Source organism: Dromaius novaehollandiae, chromosome 3, assembly GCF_036370855.1.
Source record: "Dromaius novaehollandiae isolate bDroNov1 chromosome 3, bDroNov1.hap1, whole genome shotgun sequence".
NCBI lineage: Eukaryota > Metazoa > Chordata > Aves > Casuariiformes > Dromaiidae > Dromaius > Dromaius novaehollandiae.
The window spans coordinates 97137439-97150310 of record NC_088100.1 but is presented as its reverse complement, the minus strand read 5'-3'; the positions used below and the strand labels follow the sequence as shown (position 1 = coordinate 97150310).

At 41.1% G+C, this 12872-nt stretch overlaps 1 protein-coding gene across 1 annotated transcript in view; it reads right to left on the bottom strand.

Annotated features, from left to right (window-relative positions):
- Window positions 1-12872, bottom strand: part of PLB1 (phospholipase B1) — an 81176-nt gene that overhangs the window by 52589 nt on the left and 15715 nt on the right. Inside the window, exons 14-19 of the mRNA XM_026121158.2 lie at window positions 11488-11580; window positions 5544-5612; window positions 4642-4722; window positions 3103-3169; window positions 2074-2132; window positions 968-1041 (exon numbers count right to left, since the gene is read on the bottom strand). Of these exons, the coding sequence (XP_025976943.1) occupies window positions 968-1041; window positions 2074-2132; window positions 3103-3169; window positions 4642-4722; window positions 5544-5612; window positions 11488-11580 (443 nt within the window). The remainder of the gene's footprint in view (window positions 1-967; window positions 1042-2073; window positions 2133-3102; window positions 3170-4641; window positions 4723-5543; window positions 5613-11487; window positions 11581-12872) is intronic.

Here is a 12872-nt window from a genome sequence, read left to right as displayed (position 1 = left end):
AGGGCTGTGCTGGCATTCAGAGAGACCTGGACAGGCTGGAGAGCTGGGCAGAGAGGAACCTCATCAAGTTCAACAAAGGCAAGTGCAGGGTCCTGCACCTAGGGAGGAATAACCCCACGCACCAGTACAGACTGAGGGCTGACCTGCTGGAAGGCAGCTCTGCAGAGAAGGACCTGGCGGTCCTGGTGGACAACAAGCTAGCCATGAGCCAGCAATGTGCCCTTGTGGCCAACAGTATCCTGGGGTGCATTAGCAAGAGCGTTGCCAGAAGGTCAAGGGAGGCGATCCTCCCCCTCTACTCAGCCCTGGTGAGACCACATCTGGAGTACTGTGTCCACTTCGGGGCTCCCCAGCGCAAGAGAGACATGGAACTACTGGAGAGAGTCTAGCGTAGGGCTATGAAGATGATTAGGGGACTGGAGCATCTCTCTTATGAGGAAAGGCTGAGAGAGCTGGGCCTGTTTAGCCTGGAGAAGAGAAGACTGAGAGGGGATCTTATCAATGTATACAAATATCTTAAGGGGGGGTGTCAAGAGGATGGGGCCAGACTATTTTCGGTGGTGCCCAGCGACAGGACAAGCAGCAACAGGCACAAACTGAAACACAGGAAGTCCCATCTGAACATGAGGAAAAACTTCTTCACTGTGAGGGTGACAGAGCACTGGAAGAGGCTGCCCAGAGAGATTGTAGAGCCTCCTTCTCTGGAGACATTCAAAACCTGCCTGGGCGCAATCCTGTGCAATGTGTTCCATGCGACCCTGTCTGAACACAGGGGTTGGACCAGATGATCTCCAGAGGTCCCTTCCAACCTCAACCATTCTGTGTTTGTGTGATAAGTCAAACTCACTCTAACTCACAAGTCTGGGTTTGTTACAAGAATAAGCAAGCATATCATAAGCCAAGAAAATGGAGATTTTCAGCCCACAAAATGAAGGGATTCTGGTTGGGGGGAATTCTGGGAACTCACCTCCAGGAAATACCTCGGTACTGAGTGAGGACATCCAGAACGTTGTAGGGTTGTGATCCTGCCCCATTACCTGCCTATAAGCAGAAGAGAAGTGGATTCACCTTTAGAAAATAAGACTTCCTACAGTACCTAGCTCTCTGACTGATCATAGCAAAAATAATTAAAAGGGATGTTAATGAGGCAAGCTACATAATCTTCCCAAAATATACCAGATTGCTGTTCTCAGGAGGATCAAGGCCTGAGGGTATTTCAACTCTGCTCCAGTGATTTATCCTCTTCTATCAACTTCTTGATTAGATCAAGTGGCAGAAAAGTGGCTGAGAAAGTTCAAGGGTTCAAATAACTCTAAATTTACATAAGAAATAAGATATTGGTGTTCTGAATGTATAATTTATAATAATATCCCTTATGTCATAAAGCAGTACAGTGATTTTCCTGCTTCCCACTCCCAATTTCCTTGAAAAAGGAGATTACAAGGATTTAATGTAGCAATTAGTACAGAACATAAGAAACATGAATTACAATATAAGCAGTGAAACAATCACCAACTGGAGAATCACAGCCATTCTAGGAGTAACCATTATAGATAGTCTAGGAACAGCACTAAAAAAATTCTCTAGATAACTTACACTTAATACACTTGATGATCTACTGTAATTTGACTCAAATATTTAGTTAGTATAAACGGACATGGCTTTATAGACTTTGGTAATATATCTATATATGTTAGCTGCAGAATTTGTTCCTTCTATTTACGCTGCTTACTAATAGCTTCAAAGGCAAATACCTGGGGAGCTGCCTAGAATCAATAATGAAAATCAGTTGTTGGAATTTCACTCTGGAAGGGTGTTTTTGCTGCTGTGCAATCTAATCTTGCAGTTTTCCCTTGCGCAGGACTCTTGTGGACTTTACGTGGGAACTGTGCACACATTAGACTCCTGAACCGATTAGTTGTCAGTCAAGGTGGAGCACGGAAAAGAATGCATGAAAAATGTGTTTGGCCCAATAGGGCAGAACTGTATGCATTCACTCTCTCTTCAGTTAAAATTCAAAACTGCTTTTTTATTACTTACTTAAGCGATAGTTATTCAGTGATCTTTACTTACTGTGAGTGAGTCTCCCAGGGCAGCAATCACCTGAATATCTGCCGGTCTCAAATTATGAACTTAAAAAAACATGGTATAAGGGAGGGAGGAAAGAAAGGAAATTTCAAATTGTGGTGCATATCAGAACTTTTCTTTAGGATAAGCATAAAGCATTGCAGAAACTGTATTTTAATATTCATGATTGCATCAACTTAGAATGACAGATACTGACAGTCATCAAAACAGAGATGATCCTTTGTACCATAGCTGCGCATTAGCTACAGTGACAGGGGAGGCAGCAAGATTTCACTCTTATATCTACACTTATTCATCAAACTTGTTTTAAGCTGAGGAAGTAGCTAAAATGCAGGCACAGCTGCAGTGACAGTGCAGGGTGGAATTTTGAGGACCATTGCAGCTTCTACAAGAAGACAAATGTACCTGGGACAAGATCGCCAATGGCTTTTTTGCTCAGCTGAACTGACAAGAGTGCCAAGGCCCTACTCCATACTTTGCCCAGTTGTGTGGCTGTCTTTAACTGATCATTAAGGATCACATTTCAGATTAAGCTCCACTTCAGAGAAAGCATGGAAAGACATCCTATTTATAAACAAGGCCACCTGAGGGAACTTGGAACCAGTCCTCAGGAACTCCTACCCTGACAGGTCCCAAATTGCAGGGATGCCTAAGAAGGTCCACAGTGTGCTTTGAGATCACTGACTGGAGGAGCTGGGGTCATATGCAGCTTTGCTGCTTCCTCACACAGTTCAGCTGAAGTATCCAGCTTTCTCCTGTCTTTTCCACTGTCACTTTTTTGTTCACACATGCAAGATGCAGTTGCATAAGTTTTCACTATCCTTGAAGGAAGACTTGAATCTTGCTATACAACTATTTACGTTGCCCCAAAAACCATTTTAAAGACACAATAAATAGAATGCACTGCTAAAAAAAAAAAAAAAAAAAGTACACCTTTCCTAACTAAAACCAGTCCTTGTTCCCCTTCTATCATCAGTTGAAGTGGTTCTACAATACAATGGCATAATGCTGTACCTGATGTTGGGACCGTATCAGAGGGACCATGGCCAGAACAGGGAATATTTGTTCCATAACTACTTTCCTGGAAAAACAGACAGTGCAAGACTTTATATCAGACCCTTTATACTCTGGTTGTGACAAACCATTTATGCCTCAGAGCACTAGATTGTATACATCCACCCAACTCAGACCTTCCTCAGACCATGCCTACAAGTGCCTCTTTTGAGGCAGGCACAGGCTTAATCTACTAAGAAACTGCACAGCCATACTAGTGCAGCACTGCCCTGCCTGCCAGCAGGGCTACTAGTTATTTCAGACTGCATGTGTCGCTCTACCCAGCTGCACCACTGTGTGTTCCCCTGTACTCCGAGCTTAGTGAGGTCACATCTTTCTGCTAAAGACTTCACGAACATCCCTGGACTATCCCAGCATGAAACTGCCTTTGCCAGCAGGCTGTTTGCCTGCCTTCTCTGCATGCAGCCCTCCAGCATGACCGGGCAGCTGGGCTCATTGCCGGGAAAGTGCTGGGCTTATGTGTGCTCCGATCTCTCTGTGCACTCCAAGCTCTACTGTTAGTGAAGGTGGTCAATAGTACACCAAGGTGAGTGGACCATGGCACAAGACCCAAGGACATGCACTCACTCCAAATCTCTCCATGTCAGGTAGGTTAACTTGCCTGAGGAGAAGACTCTTCGCTGTCTTGCCCCATTGCTCCAGTTTATCTGTTCCCTCCCCCTCCCCCCCGAAACCCAGTGCTGTTTCTTATCACCTCACATCATAGCTATTACTAAAAATCAGCTTAGTAGGTAGTGTTGCCCCATACGCAGGTCTATATCATAACTAACAAAAGAGATAGTTCTGTTAAAATGAGTGGAGAAATGTACAGTGCCACTGCAATGTCATATATGCCATTTTGGGTGCAGATACGGTCTAGAAACCATATCTAGGGGCATGAAGATGGTAATGTTTCATCTTCATGCATTATCACCTCCCTCTGCAGCTGTTTGGAAGCACCAAATTCTGCTCAAAATCGGAATACCTCATGACTGAAAAAGCATGCTTTTTATCTCTGAACAACTGCAATTATCTCTTGAAAAAATAAAAAAGAAAAGTCCTTTGTTCTTCTGTTTTATGAACAGGTAAACTAGATTAAAATCAGACCAACACAGTGGTGTTATGTTGATCTAATCTAGTTTCCTCCACGGTAGGACTAAAAGGCCCTGTTATCACTATCTTCTTATCACAGGTAAGTTAACATTGTTATCCAGAAGTTTAAAAAAAGGTTCTTAGCCATGAAGACAAGACTTTGGGCTGACTGAAGACATCTAACCTGCTTCACACTACAAAATCCAACAAGAAGAAAATGTGCCATTATGTGTCTGATTGTTTAGTAACTTATAAGCGTGTAAATAAAGAGTTTGAGCTCTGTATTGTTTTCCCCAGTAACATCGTTTAATGAGACTACACCTATGAGATGCAGGTGTACTTCCACCCACCTGCCCCACTCCCTGGAACACACTTATAGTCTGTATGCTACAAACAGGCTTACTATACCTGAGATGTTTCTCTGGTGTCTGACGTCACTGGGAACGATGAGTAGTTACTATTCTTATATGTGAACAAATACGGATTTTCCTGCAGAAGAAAGAGAGGGTTTTTTGTTTGTTTAGTTTTTGGGTTTTTTTAACCAACAGTAGTGGAAATACACTGGCATCTTCTAAATAGGTTTTCCAAGAGAAGAAAATCTATATAGCATTAATTTTGCAATTAATATTTCACTAGTGAAGTAAACCAGGTTAAACCCGAAGATTAAGTAAGCCCTAGGCGTACCACTACCTCTTGCCTGAAACCTAACATCAAACAAAACATATAAATAAGTTTCTGTAATACTTTAATTGCTGTTCAGTGAAGGTTTTGGTTGCCAGTAATATTTTATCACTATCAAATTACTGAAGTCAGTGCTTAGATGCAGAAAAGCTCAAGAGCCTGTTGCTTGAACCTCAAAGATGTCAGACCCTGAAGGCAGTACTGCTCTATTAACAGCTACTAGGACTAAAATAGTCAAATCTGACAGAAGACAGAGTCAAGGCACAGACAACCCAAATTATGTAAAATATGTGGACTCAATTTTATTGCTGAAACTGATTTTAACACTGATAATGCTTCTCTGATATCCACAATTAATAAATTCAGATTAGCTGATCATCCTTTGAATCAAAAAAATCTGACACAGCAAGATGATTTAACTAAACTTTGTCACAAGTTTCTTGTTTTCAAAATTTCATCTGTATAAAATAAAGAGTCTGTGCCAATGAACTTCAGGAATGCTAGATTTCTAGTGGTGGGAAAGTGCACATTCCCCTAAACTTCAGAATAAGGCAGCAGTATCTAAAAACTTGGAAATTCTGTAAAGAGTAAATAAATAATATCTCAAAGTGATAAGGAAATCCCTTTACCTGAGATGGACATCGGACCTGAAGCACTTTTGTGAAATCATAAGGCTGCTTCTGTCCAACTGGCTCCAACTGGAAAAGGACAAAATGCAAGAATTTTACAGATGCTATGAGGGGGAAGGAAGGCAGAGCAGCAATGATTCAAAGGCTTAATGCCTGGAGTTTTCCATCAGGTTCACATGGATTTAAAACTTGTTTTGCTTATGATTAATATTGATTTATGCATAACTGCCACATGCATATCTACAAAACAAGGAAGTGAAAACAAGGCCTCTCACATGATCTGACTGTCACTCCTTCATCATTAAAGCCACCATCCACACTAACTCTGCTCTCTGGCAATGCTGGCCCTGTAAAGGTTCTTCCCACCAGGCACTGATTTTATATCACATAATTTGACTGCTTGTAAAGTTATTATTTATCAGCTCAACTGTGGTAACTATGGACATCCTCTAGAGGAACATAGCTTAAACCATCCCATGATTAGTTTCCATGCTCTTATGGTATGTAATTAAAACTCTGCTGTCATTAACAGGTCAGTTTTACTTCCCTGCTGGGTTGGGTGTGAGCAAGCAGAAGAATTCAGCTGACAGGTAACAACAATTCTTTGCAGTAGTCTCTCTGTTCTCCTAGACCTCATCTGTCATGTATTTTTTGTCTGCCCCTGGTTTGTGAAAGCCATGCTCACCAACACTTGAGAAAGGCATGGTTGGGAGTCCTTTCTTCATCTTTCTACAATGTGAGGTTTTAATATAAAAACGTACAAGAAATGTATGGACTTTTGTGGGGGAGAAAAAGCAACTTTTAGTAGATTGAAACTTTGAAGAAAAACGATATTATCGAAGCTCCTCACAAAATTCAGGTTTGACTCAGATTATACGTTGAAGGTTTGGATAAGTCCACACTGCTTTACCTGAAAAGACGAAAGCACAAAATCCCCAACATAAACCGAAAACGAAAAATCTTCTATTTTATGGTACACTTGTGCTGCATCAACTCTTTCCTTCTATCTTGTGATCACTATATTTTTTGTATTCCCTGTGCTGCACACTTATTTTGCAACAAAGTCAGAAATATGGAATATAACACCGTAAATGTCACACAAAAATATGGAACATAATGCCTTAAAGGTCTCACATCAGTCTTGTGGTGATTGTAGCTTACTTAACTAAAAGCTCACTAATTTATCCCACTTTCAGAGCTGTTTCTTTATCTACCTTTTCATATATGTTGGACAATAACAGAAGTGCACTCCAACTCTGTGCAGAGGATTGATAATACTCATATTTGTTGGCCTTTGTTTCTCTTCGCACAAGAGGATAAGGGGTTGTTATTAATGAAAAATTATGGAATGACTGAAAACTCAATACTGACAACACAAAGTGGTAAATGCTATGAAGAATCTTTTCATCTGTTCATGCACCTTGCTGGATGCTAGTTAAATTGCAGTCACACCCAGAAGAGTTGGACGCTGTTTCAGATTTCTCAGTGAATCTCTGTTCAATGTGTACCAGCAGCAGCTGCTGGTGGAAAAACAGACTACATAAGAAACATGATTGAAGGCACTGCAAAATATGGCAATAACAAGCTTGACGTCACTGATACATTCTATTTTGGTTCTTCCATCAGTGAAAATAATGGAAAAATTCAGAGACAAGTAGAGAAGAGATTTACAGAATTAGACATTCTTTAAAACAGGAATTTGAAGAAACTGAGACTGTGCTTTTTTGGAAAGATAGGAATAAAAGGAATGTCACCAAGATCTGCAAAATAAAGCCCTAAAAAAAAGACACACTGGGAGCTGGTACTTCCCAGTCCTCATAAGACAAAGTAGCTATTTAATGACATTCTTAAAAGGAAATATTTTTCTTCCAGCACCGAGTTAACCCCCAGAACCTGGAACCACAGTGGTTTCTCTTAGCAGGGAACAAATATCAAACAAGTATTAGACACCTACATGTTTCTGGGAGTTGGGTGAGGAGAATGAATTTCTCCAGCAGGCAATTCTTTCCCTGTCACCCAACACCACTGTTTTCTCAGGGCATGGGGGGACTCACAGCCCCCATGCAGCTCGTTTCTCATGTGGCAGAGGTGCCAGATCCTGGTCATAGGAAAGCAGGCACAGACTCTGTATGGTAGGGGTAGATTTTGGCAAGCCACATCTAACATACCTGCCCTATAGACAGGTTCACCTGCTGGCCCCATACACTAATGCAAAGGTTTCCAAGGCAGTGTAAACCACCGAATACAGAAGGGACACACACACAGCCTCAGGTGGGTGCTGCTCCCATTCAGGTTCTTGCCTGGTTTTAGTTTGTTTTTTTTCCCTGTTTTGCAGGATGAGGTTTTTGTGGTCTTTTCTGTTACACAAAAGACCGCCAAACACAGGAGCAAAAGCAGCTTTGTCTAAAGTCTTTACACACATGAAAGGAGCTTTATCTCTGGAAATATATCCAGAGGCAAAGTTGTAAGCATTTGCCAAAATTAATCAATCAGACTCTCTGTGGTAAATATCAAAGTTATCTAAGTAAACAAACAACTTCTCTCAGCTTTTCCCAACTACTCAATGGCTTTTAGCAGGCTCTTCTTTGATGTCTGTAGTGCAAGAACCACATTTCCCCTAAACTATTAAGAATGCTACAGTACCCAGCTATGTCTGAGACAAAACTTTAGCACCAGCCAGCTCAGCTTCTTTCCAGGCAGAGCGAATTTCAGTGCTACTTGCCAATTGCCACTAGTTTTCCAAGGTTTTACCCTTTGTTCAATCATCAGGTTATCATTCCAAAAGGGAGGCTAGTGCCAAGCCTCAAAGCAAGCGTGGCCAACATAAAGACAGCCTGGCAGCCAGCAGGAGGAGGGAAATACTTTGGATGCAGTTTTTGTGTACCTCCTCACACTGCTGTATTTGCTGCCTGACTTGATCTGCCATGATCTTGATCTCTTACCAGTTCCCAGTGATGCTTCCCCCCCCCCGGGGAGCATAAATAGTTAGCTGTTATTCTTAGCAGAGCTACAGTGTCTCTTATCAGGAAAGTGAATCTGCCAGCACTTCTTAAACTGAAAGTGTCTTTTTGCTTTTGCACAATGGCTGAATACAATCACAGGTAGGTGATGAACCTCCCCAGGGAGGTGCCTTTCTGACCACCTCCAGTTTTCCTAAGAAAATTCCCCTGAAGAGAGAAGGCAGGAAAACAGAGGTGGAAAAGAATTGTCAAGGGAACTCTACCATTCCTGCAGCCTCCTTTCGAACCAGAAGCAACACATGGTTTTGCCACATCTTGCTCTTTCCCCCAGATCATGTGGGCTGCCCCCTCTCTAAAGGGGCGACCTGACAGGGAAAACACTGAAATAAAGCGAAGTTGGTGTTTGTCTCCCCATATGACAATTTTCTGGTTCTGGTGAATCCCTAGCAGTTGCTCAGATGGTGTAACTGGCCCCGACACAGCTCTCCTTGAAAGCACCACTTCATTTGGCTTATAGTCTTTTACCTCTCACTTCCACAAAATGTTCCCAGGTGTCAAAGTGACAACGACAGAGTAACGTGCCAACAAATGGAGCACTAAAGGACAGAGCTCAGAAGATTAAATAACATCAGGGCAGAAAAGGGGGAAACGTGCAGAAAAAAATGGTGAAGCAGAGTGAAGAAGGAAGGCTCTTCCAGTGGCAGAAACGGCAAAGAAAAAATACCACCTGGAGGGATGGAAGGAGTTTGTTGCAAGAAGTGTAAGAATCTGAGAGGAGGAAGAAAAACCAGTGTCAGCTTAACTGAATGTGCCTGCATGAGTTGTTAAACTCCAGGAATCAGATCCCAGCCCTCTCCCCTTCTACAGAGCCAAGATTTCGAGGAAGCAGTATAACAGTTTCAAAATGGGGATGGTACTATCATAATTCCTCGTAAAGAACGTGAGATGCCTGGCACTGGCACTCTGCATAAGGTGATACCTGAAAAGCTGGCCATTAAGAGGTCACAGAGAGAAAAGAACTATAGGCTAAACTTGAAAAAAAAAATAAAGTAAAGCCCATTAGAAGCACACGAACTCTCTTAATTGCAGAGACTGGTAAAAGAGAAGGACAACACTCAAAGCTGCAGGACAGGTTCTGGCTGATAAGCCCTAGAAAACATAATAGTCCAGGATGATCTATTGATACAAGTAAATGAAACTCAAATTCTGATAAATTTCATTCAGTTGACCCCAAACATTTCCTGCTGGAAAAGCACGAAGTGGGATAGCAAACTGGCAGCACTGTGGTCTTTCCCTAGTCAGAAGTACTGCTTTTCTGCACTATGTGAAAAAAATATTCAGCATTTCATTTCAAAATTTGCTGATGAAAATATAGTGGTAAGCAGATGTAAGGAGCCATTTTTCACACCAATTTGGACACTCATACTTCATGCGATTTGCTTCTGAGTAGGTTTAAGATTTATAACAGTTAGCATCTGGGGAGGATATGCCATCTCTTTGAATTGTCTCACAGATCATGTTTAAATGATAGTAATAACTGTGCGATCTAGGTAAACACCACCACCACTGATGGGGACACTAAGGCACGGGCAGTTCAAGTAACTCACCCAGTTTGTTACAGAGAAGTTGGAGACACAGAGAGACTATGTTTAATCCAGAATTTGGGAACCTGACTTTTGGTCTCAGGCTTGCTCATTTAACTAGAGAAGCTAGTTGCCTGGTGAAAGTAGGGCAAAACAATGATAAAGGAGCCAACATGTATCTTATCATGGCATCTGTTTTACAGTACAGTACAATACTGAGATGGGAACTTTGGCATTATTATGAGGAGTGTTACAGGTAACGCGAAAAACAAGATAACTAGATGCAGCACTTTCGTTCCAAGGTTATAGTTTCAGAGGATCGTTTTTTAACTCTTTGGCTGCTACTACCTAACTAGAGTGGCGGGTGCAGAGAGAGAGATAACACCTTTTATTAGATAATTTTTTAAGCTATATCATCTGGTTTAATAGGACACATAACCTCTCACTACAAATCCTGCTTCTCTTGTCTTTAAATGATCAAGGCTACAAGAACTACCAGAATTAGCGTAAGAGGCAACAGGAACCTGTCGATCTGTATAGATTTATTTTAAAATTCTGTTTATTATAAGGCTATTGCAGTATATACTTTTTCCCTTCATGTATACGATAATCTGCACAGACACAGGAACAGTAGGTGTTCTCATAAAAGAAAAGTTTAATCATATCTGGCCTTTGAAGCAAGAACTAAAGCAAGTATTTTATCTTTAATCTAACTTAATTTGCCACTGTGGATTTTTTTTTAATTAAAATAAGATTATATATGCTTTTTTTTCTTAAATAACCATGTGTTATAAACAGGTTATTAGGGGAAAAAAAAGTGAAGAATTCTGAAAATGTCAAAACCAAAAGGAATAATAAAAATCAACATCTTACCTAAAAAACACTGATATCAGAGCACATCCAACCATGATATGCACTAAACAGTAACATCCTAATTTGCTTTGGCAAGTACAAAATCCAGGTGCCTGGCTTTTTTCTCTCAAACATACTGGAAAGAGAGTCCCAAAACACAGGAGAGTGAAGACAATATTCATCATAATCTCAGGTTAGGATGAGATTATTATCTCAGCTATCACTGTCACTCTCTGCCACAAGTGTGAGACTAGCAAAAGAAGGGACTGTCACAGCTCATTATTCCCTGAGACTTCCTGAAGGTCTACTTTGGAAGTCTTTCTGAAAAGCTCGCAGTAGTAACAGCTACAGAACAGAAAATAGAGATCTCTTGGGACTGCATGGCATTTAGCATTATTAGACAGTAGTATCTCTGCACATCTGAAGTTATGGGATGGCTTTGCTCCCATATTCTTTCTTCCCATCCTTGCTACTCAAAGCCTGGCTAGCATGGAGATGCTATTAGGTATCTGTACTAAGGCCAGTAAGCAGGTGTGTGGTACTGCTCACCATATTGTTCCAGAGACCCACAGCCATGAAAATATAATCCTCTTCCAGAATTTCCACTTTTGTCTCTGATATGGCACTGAAACCATCCCTTTCCTGAAAGAGAAAGCATTTTAGAGCATGATAAAAAGCCTTATTTTATAAAACAATATTAGTATCTACAAGGATCACAGTCTCTGGTACTCTCAGTAACTCATTTGTTGCTAACCTTAGTTACTGCTGATATGTCAAGACAGAGTAAATACTATTCTTATAAGCAACTGCTGTACCTACCACTGTAAGGCAGCAATGAAGGGACAGCACATGCACGAGACAGTAGGAAGAGCAGCGCAACAACAGAACATAGCTACAACAGTGACATTCAGGAGATCAGGGAAACATGCAAATTGTGATCAAATGAACAATTTGGAATAAACAACACTTTCTCTAGCTGACATAGGCATTAAAAAGTGAGAGCATGATGAATTTGTCTAAGAGTTTTCTTTGTTTGCTTTAATGAAATGACTGAAGAGTTCAGTGTATTGCACATAGTGGCCTTCAGATGTATCAACCAAAGAATCAGAGGAAGTAAAGACTGCAGCTATGCTATAAGATGACATTTTAAGCAATAATAAATAATATATCCACTAAGAACATTGTCACTAGAGCTAAGTCTGCTGTATGTTTACAGACAAGTCATCCATGAAAGAAGCCCAGCATAAGGCAACACAGCAGCAAAGGAAGCTTTTGTGACACAGCAAAACCGCAGTCTTCATGGAAGACAGATTTCCTTCTCCCAGTCCATTTTGGGCTGATTCTGTGGTGTGGGGAGCAATTCAGGGAGCTGTTATGAGACCCAGGAACTGGACTGCGACCCACCACCAACTCATTTTACTATAATCACCAAAGGTTAGATGTTAATGGATTTTGATCCCTTGCTCTGAGTGAACCATTGTCCAAAAAGTCATGTTTTCACTTTCCATTGCTGAATGTCAGACAACCTTGACCTTTGAACTTTCCTTTAAATCACCTGTGGCAAAATGCTGTCCGACATCCCAGACAACCCTATCAATAGAAATTCCACACTGGCTATACCAGATATAAAGTCTGGACAAAATATGTTCTCAGGAACCCAGACTGCGTTAGTCTCAAAGTGTTTTCAGGGAGGTAACTCTACTCTTCAATATCTTTTACAAAAATCTTTATTTTTTTTTTCCTACCCATTTTTAAGTATTTCTTGTTACTCCTTTTTGGCTTTGTTTCCACTAATTACAGTCAATTCCTCTGAATTCTGATTATAAACACACAAGTATAATCAAGAATGAATGAGCCAATGACTGCAAGTATATGGAAAAGTTAGCAGACCTGACAGTTTCCAGACACTTGCGACCTAATCTACAGGGATGTCA